We start from the raw sequence: 22,005 nt of genomic DNA on the forward strand, positions 1-22,005 counted from the left end.
GCTGGCCACAAATTTATCCTGCAATGTTTACGTTTCTTAAACCATCCAATTTAAAGTGCTGTGAATACTACAATGGCCAGCATCTCGTGATGGATAAGAACACACTAAATCATGAAACGTCGAGAAAGCAAAAGGAGGGAGACAAATAAAATGAAATGAAATGAACATCCACGTTGGCTCAAAAAGTTCGTCCAAGCACGCATGCGAATATCTTTTGACTGAATTAGCACCAGCTAGCGCTTCTCGTCACCATGTCGATCCTGACCAGCGAGGCGTCAGCACCTGGACGGCAACCCAACCAGCCAAAGCCCAGCTTGGCTGGCGGCGTTGGTGGTGGCCGCCTGGCCCCGACGCCTCTGGTGATGCGTGCTGCCTCGCAAGACCTGTACACGTACACACCTCTTCCTACCTTCCGTGTCTGCAGTTTTCCGGCTATGGAGTGGTTTCACGGCGGCGTGATTCTAAAACATCCAAGTACCGGAGCTAAATGAGGCAGCATAGCAGCTAAATTGTACGTAGACATGAGTTAAAAATCTTGGCATGACGTCGCGAGCAGTGAGCAGCCGTGGTAAGTCAAGACTGGCCTTTACTTACCTGATGAACCCTTGTTTGATCACTCTGGACCTGATGACTGGCTGCTGCTATTGGACCAGTGCTCACCGGAACAAAGAGACCTTATTACTAAGGTGGTCCTTTGGAGGGTGTGGACAGTCCACAACAATATCACGCTGCGAGTCTGGCTTGGGCAAACACCTGCGAGTGTCATTGGTCTGCTTGAGTCCGAAACTCCGAATGTAACTCTGTATCGCCAAGCTAATGAAACTCTCTTTTACCTCGCAAAAAAAAGGAAAGAAAACATATAAATAATATATAGGGCGTAGCTGCAAAATGGATAATTTGGAAACGTGGCGCCTATCTTTGGAAATGAATTTGTAACTATGGTTTCTTGTTATGAGTGAGGTCATAATTTCATTGGAGTCTCAAACGAAAAATCCATATAGGCTCTGTATGTACATGTATGTGAGTGTCATATTCCATAATAAAAAGGAAAAGTGCTATTTCATTTTTCTTAGCCGACTACCCCCTCCATCCCAAATCATTAATTATTTTGATTTTTTTAGACGTATAGTTTTTGTTATGCATGTAGATATATATTATATCTAAGTATATAACAAAAACTATATATTAAAAAGATTAAAATAGCTAATAATTTAGAAAAAAAAGTATTATTCATGTTCAGAAAAGGTAGTCGATGTTTTATTCCACGTGACCCCAACTCCCTAAGGCCCCTTCAAAAAGAGAACATCAGCCAAGGGGTGTTTGGGCCTTCGTTTCAACTGTCCTGATGATTAATTGGGCCTTTCTTTAGCCTGCTCACAAAGCCAACATACAGAACTAGAAGACAAGATCAGGCCACATTAGAAGTGAAGGTTAGGCAGCAATTCAGGCCCAAAATCAGAAATAGAGATGGCAACGGGTACCCGACATCCGAAACCCGGCAAATTTTTACTCTATTAGGGTACGGGTACGGGCTAATATCTATACCCGTGGGTTTCTTAATGGGTGATAATCTGTACCCAACGGGTACGCGGGTACGGGTATAGGATCGTAGCACCCGAACCCGCAAACCCACAGGTTTTTTAAACCCGACATAATATAAAGAATGCACATCATATACTCATTTTATTATGGTCCAATAAGTTTATTTTGGAACTTTGATGTCTAATGTAGTGAACTAGCGGTGCCATACTACGGATGGTGGACAGTAACCGGATATTAATCTAGTTGTGAACTTGTGATGTCTGATGTGATCAATGGTGTTATGATTTGTGGAACACTATCAGTCTTATTGATGTTTATCATGTATTATTGCCTCGGTATTATGTATGTATCTATTGGCTGATACATCTAAGTGGCTGAGTACTTAATAGATTGTCGGGCACGGGCAGCCCGCGGGTACCCGCCACCCGTGCGGGTATGGATTTGGGACATAATCTGTACCCGGTAGCGGGTATGGGTTTCTTTACGGGTGTATTTTATCGTGACGGCTACGGGTATGGGCAAGTCCGTCGCCATCTCGGTGCCTAGCGGGCGCGTGCCCGTTGCCATCTCTAACCAGAAACTAGGTGCCTTTTTCGCCCATCTCGGTGTCTCGCTTCGACCGTTGACCCATTGACCGGAGACTACAACCATTTCACACGTATAAAAGGCACGCCACCCCGTTGGTCACTCCCACGGCTCACTCCCTCCTCCCCCCTTCCCCACCTCAGCTGCTCGGCAGCTCGGCTCACCTCACCGCACCGCCTAGGAAGCTTCCAAGTAAAATAATGTCAGGCTCCAGCTCCACCGCCTGCTGCCGCTTCCCCGTGCTCCTCGTCCTGCTCCTCTTCCTTCTCTTCGCCGGCGAGAGCCGCGCTCAGCCCGCCGCCGGCGACCACGACACCCTGCTTGCCGTCAAGAAGGATTGGGGCGACCCCCCGCAGCTCAAGTCCTGGGACCCCGCCGCCGCCCCCGACCACTGCAACTGGACCGGCGTCACCTGCGCCACTGGCGGCGGCGGGGCCGTCACGGGAATCACCCTGTCCCGCCTCCACCTCACCGGCTCCGTCCCGGAGTCCGTATGCGCGCTCAAGAGCCTCGCCCGCCTCGACCTCTCCTACAACAACCTCACCGGCGCCTTCCCCAGCGCCGCGCTCTACGCCTGCGCGGCGCTTAGCTTCCTCGACCTCTCCAACAACCAGTTCTCGGGGGCCCTCCCGCGCGACATCGACGGCCTCTCGCCGGCGATGGAGCACCTCAACCTCTCCGTCAATGGCTTCGACGGCGAGGTGCCTCCCGCGGTCGCGAGGCTCACGGCGCTCAAGTCCCTGCTGCTCCACACCAACCGCTTCGCGGGCGCGTACCCGGCGGCCGAGATAAGCAATCTCGCCGGGCTCAAGGTCCTCACGCTGGCCGACAACTTGTTCGCCCCAGCGCCCGTGCCCGCGGAGTTCGCCAAGCTCACCAACCTCACCTACCTCTGGATGGACAAAATGGACCTCACCGGCGAGATCCCGGAGGCCTTCTCCAGCCTCACGGAGCTTACGGTGTTCTCCTTAGCGTCGAACAAGCTCACCGGCTCGATCCCGACGTGGGTGCTGCAGCACGCGAACCTTCAGAACATCTACTTGTACAACAACAGCCTCTCCGGCGAGCTGGCCTCAAACGTCACGGCGATGAGCTTGGTTGAGTTTGACGTGTCGACGAATCAGCTCACCGGAGAGATACCGGAAGCCTTCGGCGACCTCAAGAACCTCACCTTTCTAGCTCTTTACAGCAACAAGTTCACCGGCGCGATCCCAGCGACCGTCGGGCTGCTACCGCGGCTCAGAGACATCCGGATACAGGACAACCAGTTCTCCGGCGAGCTCCCGCCGGAACTCGGGAAGCACTCTCCGCTTGCCAACCTCGATGTGGGCAACAACGACCTCTCCGGCCAGCTGCCGGAGGGGCTCTGCGCCAGTGGAACGCTCTACAACATCGTCGCCTTCGACAACAGCTTCTCAGGCGAATTCCCAGCGAAGTTCGGCGACTGCGTCACGATAAACCACCTCATGCTCTCCAACAACCGCTTATCCGGCGACTTCCCGGCGAAGGTATGGTCGTTCCCGAAGCTGACCACGGTGATGATCCAGAACAACAGCTTCACTGGCACTCTGCCGTCCGAGATTTCCTCCAAGATCTCACGAATTGAGATGGGAAACAACATGTTCTCGGGATCCGTCCCGACGTCGGCAACGGGGCTGAAGGTGTTCCACGCGGAGAACAACCGGCTGGCCGGCGAATTGCCGTCTGACATGAGCAAGCTCGCCAACCTTACTGATCTGATTGCACCCGGCAACCGGATCACCGGCTCCATTCCGACATCGATCAAATTGCTGCAGAAGCTCAATACGCTGAACCTGAGCGCCAACCGGATTTCCGGCGCGATACCGCCGGGGAGCATCGGGACGCTCCCAGCACTGACGACGCTTGATCTGTCCGACAATTTGCTCACCGGCGGCATCCCATCAGATATAAGCAACCTGATCGACGCGCTCAACCTGTCATCGAACCAACTCACCGGCGAGGTGCCGGTTCTGCTCCAGATCGCGGCGTACGACCGCAGCTTCCTCGGCAACCCCGGGCTCTGCGCGAGGGCGGGCTCGGGCACAAACCTCCCGACGTGCCGGGGCGGCGGCAGAGGCGCCCACGACGTGCTGTCCAAGGGCCTGATCATCCTCTTCGCGAGCATCGCCGGCGTCGTTTTGATCAGCAGCATCGGCATCGCCTGGCTGCTCTTCCGGCGCCGGAAGGAGAGCCAAGAGGTGACGGACTGGAAGGTGACGGCGTTCACTCAGCTGGACTTCACCGGGTCGGACGTGCTGAGCGACATCCGCGAGGAGAACGAGATCGGCAGCGGCGGGTCCGGGAAGGTGTACCGCATCCACCTCGGCCGCGACGAGGAGGGCGCCGGCAGGATGGTGGCCGTGAAGAGGATTTGGAACCCGAGGAAGGTGGACGAGAAGCTGGACAAGGAGTTCGAGTCGGAGGTGAAGGTGCTGGGCAGCATCCGGCACAACAACATCGTGAAGCTGCTCTGCGGCATCTCCAGCCAGGAGGCCAAGCTGCTGGTCTACGAGTACATGGAGAACGGCAGCCTCGACCGGTGGCTGCACCACCGGGGCCGCGAGGGCGCGCCGGCGCCGCTGGACTGGCCGACGAGGCTGGCCATTGCCGTCGACGCGGCCAGGGGGCTCAGCTACATGCACCACGACTGCTCCCAGCCGATCGTGCACCGTGACGTCAAGTCCAGCAACATCCTGCTCGGCCCGGACTTCCAGGCCAAGATCGCCGACTTCGGGCTCGCCCGGATGCTTGCCAAGGCCGGCGAGCCGGAGTCCGTGTCGGCCAACGGCGGGACGTTCGGCTACATGCCTCCAGGTGAGAAGCGAAGCTCGAATTCATGGCGATGCCAGTTCAATTATGCGACAATCTGAGCATATATGTTGAGTTGGAGGAGAATTGTTTGCAGAATACGGGTACATGGCAAGGGTGAGCGAGAAGGTGGACGTCTACAGCTTCGGCGTCGTCCTGCTGGAGCTGGCGACAGGCAAGGTCGCCAACGACCGCGGCGCCGAGCTGTGCCTGGCGAAGTGGGCGTGGCGGCGGTACCAGGAAGGCCCTCCGTTCGACGACGTCGCCGATGTCGAGATCCGGGACGACACGGCCTGCCTGCAGGACGTCGTGTCCGTGTTCACGCTCGGCGTGATTTGCACCGGGGAGGAACCGCAGGCGCGGCCGTCCATGAAGGATGTCCTGCACCAACTCGTACGGTGCTGCCGGGTGCCCGCAGAGGCGGAGACCTGCAGAGTGGAGTAGCAGGCTGCTAGCAGCTCATCGAGGCGCCGAATGCAGCAAGCGCCGGAGGAGCAACTGAAACAATACCTCCCGTACATCGAAAGTTTTATGGCGGGCCGCGATTCTTAGCTCGAGCCCGCCCAACACATTGGCCAGCTATTCGTTTTGTTGACTAGCTCTTGCCTTGGTCGGCATAAATAATGGCGGGCCAAATTATGATTGGCCAGCTCCTGATTGGGTATTTATATGAAAGAACAAAATTCAAACACCAAAATAAAGTTTTGGTGTGCGGAGCTCCCATTGAGACCATGGTACTAAGGCTAGGCATCCCTAAATATTTGTTCATGTAGTTTACACTTCAATTATATGGGTCATGGAAAAATAATTTGCATGCTTTCGGATGCTCGATGCATACATAAGGAATGAAAAAAATTAGTATGTAATAGATTCTTAGGCATATTGATTTTCAACAAGATGTTTTTCTTCTTTGGTTGGCCCCCCCTATGTCTAATTCCTGGCTCCACCACTGCCTCCATATGTCTGAACCGCTTCTGTATAAATAACGGTTGCCTCCCATCTTCGTTTATTCAATGGTGGAATCTTGACAGTTACACCCTAGATAATCTTTACAGTGATGGTTATAGTTTTGATGCTCCTTTTATGCTGTTGCCTATGCCCTATTAAAACAGGGCAATAGAATGCTCTTTTACATCTTATTTGGCTGCCTGAATTTATTGCCCTTATACCATCTTTACCAAACATCTGCTGTTTGAATCCTCTAGGGTTCCACTTAACAAGGATTGAAGAATGGGATAAGTGAAATATCAATGGTTACATGAGTGTAGAAATAAATGAATATTTATATTTATTATATGTAGTTGAGTTTTACAACCTGCATTGTCGATATCCTATTGGTGATCAATAGCCGTTACACAGGATGCACTTTGCTTTGGTGGGACTTGGGAAAAGGAATGATTAGCAGCAACAGTTGTCTTCAAGTATGCATGGTGTAGAGTAGTGTAGGAAAGATACTCTTGGTCTTGCATACCCGTTCCTCATTGACCACAATCGAAGTCTAAATTCATGCTCACGTGGTGGAGCCCGCTAGGCCGCTAGGCTTGGTTTTTGCCATCTAAATGACCATATTTCATATTACTTCGTTCTGTACATTGCTGTCAAGTGGCTTCTAGGTCTAAGATGTATCTTTTGGAGGTAGGCAAGCCACTGGGAGGGATAACATAACAAGTTGTAACAGATGGTTTTACTGCCGGTAACTGCTTCTAGCGGCTTGTAGATACCATACCAGCCAGTAGGTGATTTAAAGTAGTTCTGATGTAACCTTGATGCTAACAGTTTTTAAGGATAACACAGATTATACTTTTGGGGTTTACATATGCAAAAAAGACAACAACATCACTAAACAAAATGAACCAGAAACATAGGATCAACCAACTGGTAAGTACCGGAGCTAAATGAGGCAGCATAGCAGCTAAATTGTACGTAGACATGAATTAAAAATCTTGGCATGACGTCGCGAGCAGGGAGCAGCCGTGGTAAGTCAAGACTGGCCTTTACTTACCTGATGAACCCTTGTTTGATCACTCTGGACCTGATGACTGGCTGCTGCTATTGGACCAGTGCTCACCGGAACAAAGAGACCTTATTACTAAGGTGGTCCTTTGGAGGGTGTGGACAGTCCACAACAATATCACGCTGCGAGTCTGGCTTGGGCAAACACCTGCGAGTGTCATTGGTCTGCTTGAGTCCGAAACTCCGAATGTAACTCTGTATCGCCAAGCTAATGAAACTCTCTTTTATCTCGCAAAAAAAAGGAAAGAAAACATATAAATAATATATAGGGCGTAGCTGCAAAATGGATAATTTGGAAACGTGGCGCCTATCTTTGGAAATGAATTTGTAACTATGATTTTTGTTACGAGTGAGGTCATAATTTCATTGGAGTCTCAAACGAAAAATTTATATAGGCTCTATATAGGCTACGTATGTACATGTATGTGAGTGTCATATTCCACAATAAAAAGGAAAAGTGCTATTTCATTTTTCTTAGCCGACTACTCCCTCCGTCCCAAATCATTCATTATTCTGGCTTTTCTAGACGCATAGTTTTTATTATGCATTTAGATATATATTATATCTTAACAAAAATTATATATTAAAAAAATTAAAATGACTAATAATTTAGAATAAAAAATATTATTCATGTTCAGAAAAAGTAGTCGATGTTTTATTCCACATGACCCCAACTCCCTAAGGCCCCTTCAAAAAGAGAACATCAGCCAAGGGGTGTTTGGGCCTTTGTTTCAGCTGTCCTGATGATTAATTGGGCCTTTCTTTAGCCTGCTCACAAAGCCAACATACAGAACTAGAAGACAAGATCAGGCCACATTAGAAGTGAAGGTTAGGCAGCAATTCAGGCCCAAAATCAGAAACTAGGTGCCTTTTTCGCCCATCTCGGTGTCTCTCTTCGACAGTTTATCCTTTTATAACATCCACGACAACGAAACCTGATGATCCGTAGGTCTGATGGTTCATCGGCCTCTCTCTTTCTCTCTCTCCTAAACTAGGCACCAAAGTTGTTGGTGCTAGGCTGTGAGCATAAGCACTTTCTCGTCCCTTCCTTTGTTTTTATTTTACTATTTCCTTTCTTTAGTGGAGCCCTTTTCTAGTCGAGTCTTCTGTAACCACTTCCGTCATCCCGTGGTCCTACAAGAACGCACCATCTGGCATTCGGTGCACTTAAAAAATGTGATGCTTTGACTTCTCTTTCTTTGGGTTTGGTGAAGTAGGACCTCTCTCTTTGAGGCCTGTCTGGTGGAAATCGCCGTTTCTGCATCTAAAATTCTGAATAATTCAGCGCGTCATACCACCAACTGGTGTTGTAGTTCAGTTCCATGTTTTCGTGACCACTTTTTTTTCCCGTTCACTCCAACCAAGGAGAGTGCTCGTCGTTTAGAGTAGTTCGCATGATTTTGTCCAAAATTTCTGTGTGACTCAAGAATTTACATTTTTCCTAACTTCTAAGACGTCTCTCGATTACATAATAATGCCTCCCACCTGTCAATAATCCCAAAATCATTGGCATCTAGCTACGGAAAGTACTTCAGCTTAGGATTCCACCTACCTATCAATATTCAATAATCCTAAATTATTGGCAACTTGGCAATGAAAAGAAGCATCCACCTTTAAATAGCTTAGGATTCCATCGAAAAAAACCCGACAATGAGAGCTTAAATGCTATCACATCAAGTTTCACTATTTTGACAAAAACAGAAACACTAGATCATGTTGAATAAACCTAATCCAAGCAAATGAAATGGCTTGACTTGACTAGTGGGGTCGTCGTGGCTCTGCATGTGCGGAAAACATACGAAAATTGATTAAGCACGGATTTATTAAGGTGGATTTCGCAACAGAATTAAGTAGGAGAGAGCATTTCCAATAAATTAGCTTATGAGGATCGCAAATAAAGGATGGGGTTAAGCACAAAGAGATGTGTGCACATCTTTCTATGTCTCTATATATTTTTATATTCCATTGGAATTCTAAAAATACTGGAATCCATTCAAATACATATGTTGCCAGATTCGCTACATGAGGGCTGGATCATTTCCCATGGCACCTTCAAAACATCAATCAGGCCTACTTGTTTTTTTAATTATACAGTACAACTGAGACACTCACAACGCACGTACACTCACCTCTTACCCCTTTAAATATACGAATGCAAACCCTATCCTTACGAGCATCTTCGAAGACTGAGCCGGTAAATCCTCGAGATTGACGAAGTCACCACAGGCGCCTCGCTGTTGACGAGAATGTCGCCTACCATTGAATCCTAGAAAACTCGTTCCCACGGAAAGTTAATTCCAGGAGGTGAATATATATGCCCATATCGTCCAAGGCATGGTAGTGTCAACAATTATGTAGTAATGGCCCTTGTTTTCCTAAACGGTATTAAACGGCCGTTTAGACGGGTCTAAACGGTAGATGAGGCATTGACTTTTAGTTTAGGCCCTAGGCGGAAAAATTAAACGTTGACCGGTTTAAACGGTCAGCGCATGTTTAAACGGCCGAAACGGAACGGTGCCTGGGCGATTTTAGACGCCGTTTGGGCCGTTTTTCTGTCCGTTTCGGAGTTGGGCCGTTTTCAACTCCCAACCCGCCACGAGCCCACGAGCGCCCTCCAGCCTCCACTTTTCTCAACCCCCGCCTGGCCGCCTCCATCTCCCAGCCTCCCTGGTGCCCGCCGCCACCCAGGAGGAGTCGCCGGAGCACAGGGCCACCGCCTAGGGAGGCGTGCCCGCCCAGAAGCTTTCCTCCGCGCCCTGCCGTCGCCCTCACCGTGGAGCTCTCCGCCGGCGCCCTGCCCTCACCCAGGCAGTCTACTCCGGCGCCCTGCCCACGCCCAGACCTCAGGCAGGGGCCCTCCCGCAAGACCCCAGGCAGGGAGGTGCGCGCGCCCAGGGGTGCTCCTCCGGCGTCCAGAGAGCTCGCCCGCCCAGTTGTCAGTCGCCAGGAGGCAGGAGCTCGTTCCTGCTGCGAGGTAATGCTCCTTTTCTTGCTCCTTCACTGTTTCCTCAAGTCTCCGCCTGGAGGTTATCTGAAAATCAGTCTCCACCCAGAATCTAGCTATTTTTCTTGAAGAGAATCTACCATTTTATAGGGTTTCCTCAAGTTGGCCATGACAGGCACAAATGCAACGCAATATTTTTGGCTTTTGTTGTCCTGCATATCTGAGAATAAACAAACAGGCACCTTGTGCGCCCTAGCCGAATGAATTCAATTTAGTATTGTATGTTTCAATTAAATCTGAAATATTCACCATGTTTCCAGTTTCTTCTTTGGCACGCAGCAAGTTAATCAACACATATATACAAGATTAATTCTAACAATAAATGATACAGATTATGACCTATATTTGTAATAACTAATAAGAACCCTATATTTGTATAATTGCATACTAGCTCATAGCATGTCTTGATGTTCTTGCTCCTATTGCTTGCATGCAACCTGTAGGATGTCATCTGCTGCCTCGAATCCACGTAGCCCTAAACCAGTGGACAAGCCAGCAGTTAAAAGGAATTTCGAAGACATAGGCTGGGAGTATGGAACCCTTGTTAATCCAGCTGATTTGAATGTGATAAAGTGCAAGCTATGTCCTATGGTTGTGAAGGCAGGGATTTATAGGCTCAAACTACATATTGCTGGCATAAAAGGCCAAGTCCGGTCATGCCCCAATGCAACTCCGGAGGATAGAGAGAAGTGCAAGAAAGCTTTTGGAGACTCAAGGAAAGCTAAAATTGCTAGGCTATCAGAAAAACAAGAGGTCATAGATGCTGTTGCGAATGAGATGGACACAGATGATGGCACGGGCCTTGATGATATTGGCAGCTCTCAACCACGGGCAGTGGGTCCTATGGATAAATTCACAAACGCTCTTGACTCTAGTTCTTTAGGTTCCAATCAAAGAAACCTTCTGTCAGACTCGGGGCCACCGGGCTGGGCACATAACGTGGTTCAAAGAGGTCTAAGAGATTAAGTCCGTCTTATCTCTTATTCATTTTATTTATCTCTTGTTTATCCTGTTTAAATAGGAGATAGAGCTAACTAACACGGAGGGGATCTACTCGAGATATGTTCTGGTATGATCCCTCAGCGGAGGTTGGTTAGCATCTTGGTAACTCTGGCCTCTCGGATATATAAGGGAGGTCAGAGACCCCTCTCAAAAGGAGATCTCTAGGTCATTCTATACCAAAGGGAATACAAACCATCATACAGGATGTAGGGTGTTACGCTCCGAGCGGCCCGAACCTGTTTAAGTCTTGTGTTCCTTGCACCTTCGAGTTCCTGATCTCGGCGTCTCCTCACCCAAAACTTACCACCTTGGGTATATCCCTCGGTGGGCAGCCGGCTAAACACCGACAGCTGGCGCGCCAGGTAGGGGAGCGCGTCGAAGATCCACTGGCGAGCTCGATGGCATCGTTCAAATTCATCAGGTTGGTTCCCTCCCAGGGTACGACATTCGTCTTTCGTTCATGGGTCTGCATCACAGATGGTGTGGGCAATTTTCGGTGATTTCTCGTCGATATGAAGCCAAAGACTCCCGTTGCGGATCTTCGCAGCAACCTTGACAAGTTCGTCGACGGGCTCGACAACTTGCCACTTCATGCCTCTGCAGCACAGATCGAGATGGAGTCTGCTCCGGTCTCGACTTCTTCTGGTGTCGCGACAACTTCCCCTGGTTTGGACTTGTTCCAATCTAGGGGTCTGCATAACCGATCTCAGCTCGGCTCGTGCGAATCGGCCACTGATCTTCAGGAGGCCAACGTCTCTGGGTCCCTCTCCATGTTAGAGAAGAACCTGGACTTGCTGCTCCAGGACGGAAAGCCTGAAGCCACCGCGTGTCGGAGGGTTTCGGGTTGTTCCAGCACCGGTGATTTGGTGGTCACCTCTTTGTCGGAAGGGCGCGTTGTGCACTGGAGGAGCATGATGCTCTCCAATCTACTTGAGGCAGAGGGTCGACTTGTGGCTCACCTTGAGCCCTTGCCCTTTCAAGAAGGCAGGCCATTGGCCACCGCGGCGGAGGGGTCGACTGAACTAGTCGACGAAAGCTCTCATGAGCTTTCCTCCAGCCAGGTGCTAATGGCCGAAGAAGGCGAAGACGGTGGGGACCTTCCCATCATCAACTTTGAAGCGATCTCCGAAGATGAGATCACGGCCGACGCCGGTGACGAGAACGACGCTGATCGTGAGGCGCGGAGGGCCAGCAACAGGGCCCGCGCAATCCGGCGGAGGAGGGCTAACGAGCGACGGCGATCTATGCATCGCGAGCTCGACCCTGAGTTTGCTGCCGTAAGCGAGTGGGGTTTCAGGACTCCGGTGGCCAACATCTCCAGGGTAACGGCCATCCTCGAGCGTAGCCATGATCCGGAGGTGCGTCAGGCACTCCTTTATGCACAGAGGGCCTAGATCCAGCTGGATCAGCACAACCCGGCGTCCACCATCAGGGAGGAGCGCGTGGGTGAGAGCCGGAGCCAGGCTCACAGCCGAACGGCTGGCGGCCGTCCTCCACACCAGCTCAGTAACGACAACGCTCGCGGGAGCCAGTCCCCTGGTGGGAGGCGGCAGCCACCGCAAGGGGGTCAACCGCGACAGGCCAATCATCGACTTCCCCCAGAGGACTTGCGCCAGCACATCAATGAAGGTCGCGACGCGCGGACCGTGATCTCCTCCAGGCGCAAGGTCCGCGAAGAAGTCGAAACTGAAGGTACTAACTGTAACGACCGGTTCCCTACTTTTTCTGCTCGTTTCAGCAGCTACAAGTATCCAGAGGGCTTCAAACCGATTGGCATTACCAAGTACGACGGCAAGCAAGCCCCTCAGCAGTGGCTCCGTTGCTACTCCACGGCCATTGAGGTCACAGGGGGTTCGAACATTACCAAAGTCGTCTATTTCCGATGGCTTTGGACCCTGCGCCGCTCACATGGCTGGAAAGCCTCGACAGCAACTCCATCGACTCCTGGGAACGCCTCAAAAAAGTCTTCATCGACAACTTCCAGGGAGCAATTGCTCGTGCAGGTACTCGTCACGATCTTGCTCAGTGTAAGCAGGAACGTAATGAGCTTTTGCGGTCCTACACACGTCGTTTCTTCGACGTTCGCGCCACCATCGCCAACATCTCGGAGGACGACATCATCGATTGTTTCTACAACGGCATCACCGACCCGGGCATCTACAGGGATTTCGGGCGGAACAGGCCGAAAACTGTTGCAGGCCTCTGTGATATGATGCACGATTGGTCCGAACAGGAGGAGAAGATGCGAGAGCGGTTCCTGCGGCGTCAAGATAGCAATCTGCGGCGCCCAAACGACAACCGCAGCGACAAAGGCCAGCGGGACTTTTCGGCTCCATCTCGGAAACGAAAGCCAGATGATGTCATCGCGGCTATCGATCGTCCTTCGCGGGGCAAGAAGTCGACGACGCAGGAGGAGTTCGAGAAGCTCCTGCAGAAGAAGTGCCCATGGCATCCGGGCGCCAGCCACGCCACCATCAACTGCTATCACCTTCGGAGGACATTCAGCAACTCCGGTGGCGGAAAGAAGAACAAGAAGCCTGCTGACAAAGAACCCGAGGATGATGATCAGGAGGATCACGGGCGCAACCTGAAGTTTCAAGACGCTTCAAAGGTTGTCAACGTCATCTTCGGAGGAGACGAGAATTTTGGTTCCAGGCAGGATCAGAAGCTGCTTCTCCGGGAGATTTTGTCCATCGAGCCGGCGGTGCCACGACCACTCCGTTGGTCGGAGGTCCCCATCTCGTTCTCCCGTGACGACCAGTGGACGAGCTTTTCGGAGCCTGGTAAGTTCCCCTTGGTCCTGGATCCTGTGGTGGCGGAGGTCAAGCTCACCAAGGTCCTCATCGATGGCGGGAGTGGGCTCAATCTCATCTTCATCAGCACTTTGAAGAAAATGGGCCTGGATTTCAAGGACATGCTGGTTCCCAGCAAGTCTCCCTTTTACGGCATCGTCCCAGGTAACGTGGCACATCTGCTGGGTACGGTGGTCCTCCCAATCACCTTTGGCACGCGGGAGAACTATCGTACCGAGTTCATCAAATTCGAAGTAGCTAACTTCGAATCTTCTTATCATGCCATATTGGGTCATCCGGCACTTGCCAAGTTCATGGCAGTGCCGCATTACATCTATCTGCTTCTTAAGTTGCCAGGACTCAGTGGAGTACTCACCCTCCGTGGCGACTTGAAGAAATCCTACGACTGCAATCAGGAGGCGATCCAATACGCTTCGACTACTCGCATGCCAGATGCTTCGGGAGAAGTACTCGCGGCCGCGCAGCAGCTGTCCCAGTCCGGGCTGGAGATTTCTTCCAAGAAGGCCAGCAAGTCGAGCATCCAGTCGACTGATGATGTGGCCCTCAAGACGATCCAGCTTCAGGAGGGAGATTCATCTAAGACCGCTGTCATCGGTGCGGGCTTAGGTGACAAATAGGAACTAGCGCTCGTCAGCTTCCTTCGGGCTAACCGAGATATATTCGCATGGAAACCAACGGATATGCCAGGGGTGCCCAGGGAGTTGATCGAGCATGCTTTGAATGTACACCCGAAGGCTACACCAAAAAAGCAACGCCTGCGAAAGTTTGCCCACGACAAACGTGAGGCTATCAAACGGGAGATCGCTAAACTTCTCGCGGCTGGATTCATTAAAGAAGTAATCCATCCAGAGTGGGTAGCGAATCCCGTTCTTGTAAAGAAAAAGAACAATGAATGGAGAATGTGTGTCGACTACACTGATCTCAACAAGCACTGCCCAAAAGACCATTTTGGGCTGCCGCGCATTGACCAAGTTGTCGATTCGACGGCTGGTTGTATCCTTCTTTGTTTTCTTGATTGTTACTCAGGATATTATCAGATCGCGCTCAAGGAGGAGGACCAAATTAAGACTGCTTTCATCACCCCGTACGGGACTTACGCCCACAAAACAATGTCCTTCGGGTTGAAGAACGCAGGAGCAACCTATCAGCGTGCGATCCAGATGTGTTTCGCGGATCAGTTGCACCGGAATGTTGAAGCTTATATGGACGACGTCGTCATCAAGACCAGGACGTCCAGCGACTTAATTGCGGATTTGGAGGAAACATTTAGCAGTCTGCGCAGATTTCGGTGGAAACTCAATCCCACCAAGTGCGTCTTCGGAGTACCTTCAGGGAAATTGCTCGGGTTCATCGTCAGCAACCGAGGCATTGAAGCCAACCTTGTAAAGATCACGGCCATCTCTGATATGGAGGCTCCGGCCACAATCAAGGATGTGCAGAAGTTAACAGGTTGTATGGCGGCCCTGAACAGGTTCATCTCCTGACTCGGGGAGAGAGGACTACCTTTCTTCAAGCTCCTGAAACGCCAAGATAAGTTCCAATGGACGGAGGAGGCTGCACGGGCCTTGCAGGATCTGAAACATCATCTTCAGTCAACCCCGATCCTTACAGCACCGTTGCTAGGGGAGGATCTACTACTTTACATCGCGGCAACAACTCATGTTGTCAGCAGTGCTATTGTAGTCGAGCGAGGCGAGGAAGGCCATGCGTTTGGAGTACAGAGGCTTGTCTACTTCATCAGCGAAGTCCTCTCCGAATCCAAGATACGGTATCCAGCTGTTCAAAAACTTTTATACGCAATCTTAATCACATCAAGAAAGCTACGCCATTACTTCGACGAGTATAAGATTACTGTGATCACGGATTTCCCGTTGGGGGATATTCTTCATAATCAAGATGCCACGGGGCGCATATCCAAGTGGGCCGTGGAACTGGGGGCTTTGTCAATCGACTTTAAGCCACGCACGGCAATCAAGTCACAGGCTCTAGTCGACTTCATGGCTGAATAGAGTGAGAATCAAGTCCCAACTCCAGTGGACAAGCCAGAGCACTGGACCATGTATTTTGATGGGTCCCTCAATCTTGACGGCGGTGGCGCCGGTGTTCTGCTTATTTCTCCACGAGGTGAACAATTAAAATATGTCCTTCAGATCATGTGGGCGGTATCCAACAATGAAGCCGAGTATGAAGCCTTGCTTCACGGCCTTCGTTTGGCGATATCACTAGGGATCAAGCGACTACTTGCATATGGCGATTCTCTTCTTGTTGTTCAGCAGGTCAATTAGGAATGGGACTGCAACAAGGAGACGATGGACGCTTATGTACAGGAAGTGCGCAAGCTGGAAAGCAATTTCTCTGGCTTGGAGGTTCATCACGTATTGCGGGAGCACAACGTTGGCGCGGATATCCTGTCCAAACTGGGGTCCACGCATGCTCAGGTTCTGCCGGGAGTCTTTGTCCAGGAGCTCAAGCAGCCATCCATCAAGTCTTCTCCGCAGGTAACCATCGGCGCGGGTCCCCAACAACCCGATCGAGAGGTTATGGTGCTGGGGGAGGACTGGCGAGAGGCTTTTATCGACTTCATTCAAGATCAGCGGCTACCAGCAGGGATCGACGCCAAGAGCGCGGAGGCGGCACGCGTCTTGCGAAGAAGCAAGGGCTTCATCCTGGTCGACGGCAAGCTCTATCGGCGTGGCGCTCGGTCAGGAGTTCTCATGAAGTGCGTCACAACGGAAGACGGTTACAACATACTGCGGGAGATCCACGAGGGCGTCTGCGGAAACCATGCGGCTTTAAGAACGCTGGTGGGGAAAGCATACAGGGCCGGTTTCTGGTGGCCCACTGCAGTGACCGACGCGGAAGATCTCGTGCGCAGGTGCCAAAATTGTCAATTCTTCGGCAAACAGACTCATGTTCCAGCTCATAGCCTCATCACTATACCACCATTTTGGCCCTTTGCTTGTTGGAGTCCCGACATGATCGGGCCCTTCACGACGGCGCCAGGCGGTTTTACCCATGTTCTGGTGGCTATCGACAAGTTTACTAAGTGGATCGAGTACAAGCCGATAGCCAAGCTCACGCCAGATCGGGTCGTCGACTTCATCTCAGATATTTTGCATCGTTTCGGCTTCCCCAACACCATCATCACAGACTTAGGATCAAATTTCACGGCAAACTAGTTCTGGGAGTTCTGCGAGAACGCTTGCATCGAAGTTAAATACGTCTCGGTTGCACACCCAAGGGCCAATGGACAAGTCGAAAGGGCGAACGGCTTGATCATTGACGGCCTCAAGAAGAGACTTTATGATGAAAATAGCAAGAAGGGAGGCAAATGGGTGCATGAGCTGCCACACATCGTCTGGGGGCTTCGGACTCAGCCGTCCAAAGCCACAGGTCAAACACCTTTCTTCCTTGTATATGGATTTGAAGCTATTCTACCAGCCGATATCATGTGGAAGTCTCCAAGGGTCGAAATGTACAATGAAGGAGAGGCGGATGAGGCGCGGCAGTTAGAGCTCGATTCTGTGGAAGAAGCTCGTTGCACCGCTCTTGTTCAGTCAGCTCGGTACCTACAGGGGATCCGGCGATATCATGATCGCAACGTCAGGGAGCGCTCATTCAATGTTGGCGAATTGGTCTTGCGTCGTATTCAGGACGAATCTGGCCTACACAAGCTCAACTCAAGGTGGGAGGGCCCGTTCATCGTCAAGCAAGTTACAAGGCCAGGGTCTTATTGACTACAATATCCTGAGGGCCAGGATGTCCCGAACTCTTGGAACGTTCAGAACCTGCGCAAGTTCTACCCTTAAGTCGAGGCCCGGTGATCGCTGAATCCCCGGGGGCTCAGAAGATCTCTTTTCCCCGAATCAATTTGGAGGCTATGAGCCACATGACTCGGTTTGTACATTCCTTCTTACTTGCACGACGGCCATGGTCACGTGCAAACACACATATATAAATCGACTTCTCGTCGTGAATGATGCGGGGGCTACGACCACGGTCATCTCCTTATGACTTCAGTTCCTGACGGAACCACCGGCTCCATCCAACTCCTCTACATATCGAGTCCCGCCGCGACCATGGATAGTCGCACGCGACAGTAGTCGCATTTTTTCCAACACAGTCGATCCGTTCGACTGGCTTACACCCAGTACGTTGGAAAGGCTCGCATAAAGAGCTATCTCGACTACAACCTGAGCGGCTGCACTTAGAACAGTCTTGTTTCTGCCAAAAGAACGGCAAACCCACGGCAACACCCGCACCTGCTCCTCGCAAGCTCGATCCGTCCGTCCGGGTCCTACCTAGCTTACGGAGCACGCTCACAGCATGAGCGACTTTCGGCTACGCTCAGTGTCGCCGCACTTGGGGTAGTCTTGTTTTTCTGCCCTACGCACGGCAATCCCGCGACGATGCTCGTGTTCTTTCCTAACAAGTTTAGACCCGCTCGATCGAGTTATGGCTAATCTGTTAGACGAGTATTAGCTACCCTTCGGGTCGTTGCACCCAGGGAAGCGTCTACTACTTGAGCCTTGTAAGCCTGGATCCAAATTCAGCTAAGGCATGCAAACAAGTACAGATATCAAGTGAAGTATTTACATAAGGGAATGACTACTTGTCTCTCACACCCTAATCCTGCAGTACACTGTGCACAATTTGTTCGGCTACAGGTTGGGCCTCTCGCAGGTACTCGTCGAATCGCTCATCCGTGCAGTCCGCCGCCATCCCCTGCGCAAAAATGTCTAGCTGCGCGTTTGGCAAGAAGGATTTCACATACGCAAGGGCATTGCTAACGCATGCGACTGGAGCCTCAGATAGGAATTTGAGCACTTTCTTCGGGGCTTCACGGAGTCGGCCCAGCAGAGGCCGCAGGCTCGCTTCGCCTTCTTCTGGGGGATCCACCATGTCCACCAGCTCCTGGGCGGCCCCCCTGAGGTCCTCCAGCTCCTTCCGCTGCTGCTCGTCCTTCTCGCCCAGCATTTTGATTTGCTGAAGGCAGTCGACGAACTGTCATTCAGTATTGCCGATCACCTTCTGCAGCCTTTCGACATCATCTGTACGACGATACAGCATATTCTTCACGTCAGTAAGCAACTCCTCTTTGTGTTTTATTATTTTCCTAAGCTCTGCGGTGAAGATACTTCAGCAACTCAGGGAAATTACTAAGGAAAAGTACTCGAGGTAAGCGAGGGCCTACCTTGGTGCGCTTTCTTCTCTTCCTTGAGCTGCTCCTGGTACTCCGCTTGTTGCTCCTTGAGCTGTTTTTGGAGCTCGGAGTTGGCCTTCTCGAGGTTTTTCAGGTCATTCTTGAGTAGCCAAGTCTCTCGAGTTCTTTCCTGCTTCAGTATGTCCAGCTCTCGCTGCAAATAGCAATTCTTCGTAATTTCTTCGGAGACGCGCTTGTCCACAGCAGCTAACTCTCACGCATCACTCACAACCGCGCTGAGCTTCTCCGATTTTTTCTAGGATTTAGTGATTACATGCTGCGCAAAAGGCGGAGATTGAGTCAACACAGGTCATCAATATGCACAACCGGAACATTACCCAAGTATTACCATGGAAAAATCGTATAACTCCTTGAAGGTGCTCTTGAAGGTCTTTAAATTTTCTGCCGTCAGCAGGGGGTCGTCCACCAGGTCGGTGGTGATGACGTTCTTGTACCCCGGCCCGCCCTTAGTATCTCACGGGGATTCCTCGAGGACCCAGCGATATCTTCGGGCGGTGGTTGCTGGACACCTGCAAGTACACAATGTTGTCAATATATTGCACCCAGATCTCGGTAGCCAGCCGCGGGCAGATAAGCGCGTACCTGTGCCATCAGTAGGAGCGGCATCAGGGGTTTTGACTTGTTCTCCGCCACCAGCTTCGGCTTCGTCTTGTCGGAGCTCGGGAGGCGGCAAGTCGGGGGGCGTCGCATCTGCTTCAGGGGCCAGCTCCGTGGGTACTGGTTCTCCAGGAGCCGATGGCTCGGAGGCTGCAGCAGCTGGGGCCGGTTCCGCACCGGAAGGATCAGCCCGGGTTGATGGCCCTGGGGCTGCAGTAGCCGTGCCCGGGTCTAGCTGAAGCTGCACCACGCTTGCAGCCCTGATGATGTCGAAGTCGTTGTTATACAAGCTGGCAAGAGCAAGATTTTTATGCGACTGGAGGTACACTCACAGTGTAGACTTCTTTTTGGCGGCCTTTTTCACCCGCAAGGCCCGTCGCGGAATCCCTGTTGTGGCGGCGAGGTTTGATCAGCCGATTGAGCGGTCCCTGCCACGGCAATGGTCACTGCCGCGACGACGGATGGGCCTGTTTCCACCTCTTCGGGTTCGGTCCCGGGTGGCAGAGCAGGAAGACTATAAGTGGATACTGTCAGTGTACAATGCTATTGATACTTGGCAACTCGTCAAAATAGCAAATCAGTACCTGGAGGACTCGACTTCTTGCGCCTTGCGTTTGTGCACCAGTCGATGGCCCTTTGGCACCAGTGGTAATGCGCCGGGCAGCTCCACGCTTTGCTCGGAGGAGTTGTCACGACGCGCCTCTCCTTCGGCTTCCTCCCATGCCCGAGAGCTCACGTCCTCGGCGGACCCGCTGCTGCGTTGAGCTGCAGCAATGCGGGCTCTCTTGGCCTCAACGGCGGCACTGGGGAGGAGGTGGTCTGGTCGGGGATGTCCGGTCGCGGCGGGTAGCTACGGTACAGCTCCGTGTGTCCCTGCAGGAGGTTCTTCAGTTAAGTAATGTGGCAACAGAGGTTGTCTTCAGCAAAAGAAGTCGAATACTTACTGGTTTGGGCGGATTTCGTGCTGAAAATAATGTTGGCACGTATGGCACGGCGTCCACGTCCATCAGCACCCGCTGAACTCGATGGAGTGCGGCTTCGTCGGACAACTCCTCTGCGCACATGCGAGAGGAATCTTCAGCACCTAAATACTCAAATCCACAACTGTGGCGTTGTTGGATCGGTTGGACTCGGCGTTTGAAGAAGGAGAACATAACGGACGCGCCGGTCACTCCCGTCGTCTTGAGTGCTTCTATGATTGTTAAAAGCTCCTCGACTTGATCCAGGTCTCCTCTGGTCAGTTCACGATTCCACTATGGCCTCACTACAGGTGGTCTGTTTATTTTCCTAGGGAGCTGGGGAGCATGATTTTCAATGTAGAACCAATGGTTCTTCCAATCGGGGAGGTTTGAGGGTAATTTGTATGAAAGGTATCTTTCGCCGGCCTGCTGTCGCAGTTGGATGCCGGCGCCCCCTACAACAGAAAGTTTCTTCGTGGTAGGCTGGGGTTTGACGCGGAAGAGGAAGCGGAATAGATCCCAGTGGGGTTCGATTCCGAGAAAGGCTTCACAGAAGTGGATGAAAATGGAAATATGGTAAACGGAATTAGGGTTGAGGTGATGGAGCTCAAGCCCGTAATAATAAAGAAGGCCACGAAAGAAGGAATAAGTGGGGAGGGCCAATCCCCGTTCGGCAAAATGGAGGAATGTGATGATTTTGTCGACATTTTCCATGGGGAAAGGTTCACGGTAAGAGGGGCGCCATTTGACAAGGTTCTTTTCTTGCAGCAACCCCTCAGAAACTAGTTTGTTCAGATTGTTGAGGAAGCACTTACTGTGTGTCCACTCCGCGGTCGATTGCTGCGCCTCTTTCTTCTTTTCCTCGATCTCTGACTTCTTGGACGCCATCTCCGATGCGCTGGCCACGAGATGCTCGGGGCTGCGGGGAGAGGGGCGGGGAGGTCGGAGCGGGAGGATTTCTTTGGGGGACGGCGGCGGCGCTTGGTCCCGATTGGGAATTTCGGCGGTTCTTGGCAAAATGCAGATTGAAAGCACAGTCTTTTCCATTGTTATCGCGGGGTTAAATAACCAGCGGGGTGGAGAAAGGTTACTGTTCCGAAGTCGAAGGGTCATTTTTTGGAATATTCCGAAGATGAGAGGTCATTTGGTGGACAGTTTGGTTTAAATATTCGATTAATTATTTTTTCAGGGCTAGTTAGCTCGAAAGAAGGGATTTTTCGAATTGGTGATCTAGCTTCTATCATTTGTATCATCATTTTAGTACTTTTTCAAGTTATCATTTTTAACCTGCATGCCACGGTTTTAGATCCTTAACTCCATATTCGTGGAATTTGGATTTAAGGCTCGGGGGCTGTGGGGTACGTGGCATTGACTACTTATTTTTCAAATTTCTTTGATGAATAAGGAGGATTACAGACAAATGGGACTCTCAGCCTG

The 22,005-nt window shown here is 51.4% G+C and overlaps 1 protein-coding gene across 1 annotated transcript; it reads left to right on the forward strand.

Annotated features, from left to right (window-relative positions):
* Window positions 1–2,207: 2,207 nt before the first annotated feature.
* On the forward strand, window positions 2,208–6,804 carry LOC112888650 (LRR receptor-like serine/threonine-protein kinase HSL2). Its single transcript, XM_025954924.1, has 2 exons — window positions 2,208–4,962; window positions 5,054–6,804. The coding sequence occupies exons 1-2, from the start codon at window positions 2,328–2,330 to the stop codon at window positions 5,398–5,400; spliced, it is 2,982 nt and encodes a 993-aa protein (XP_025810709.1). The 5' UTR covers window positions 2,208–2,327; the 3' UTR covers window positions 5,401–6,804.
* The last annotated feature ends 15,201 nt before the right edge of the window (window positions 6,805–22,005 follow it).

Source organism: Panicum hallii, chromosome 4 (genome assembly GCF_002211085.1).
Source record: "Panicum hallii strain FIL2 chromosome 4, PHallii_v3.1, whole genome shotgun sequence".
Taxonomy (NCBI): Eukaryota; Viridiplantae; Streptophyta; class Magnoliopsida; order Poales; family Poaceae; genus Panicum; species Panicum hallii.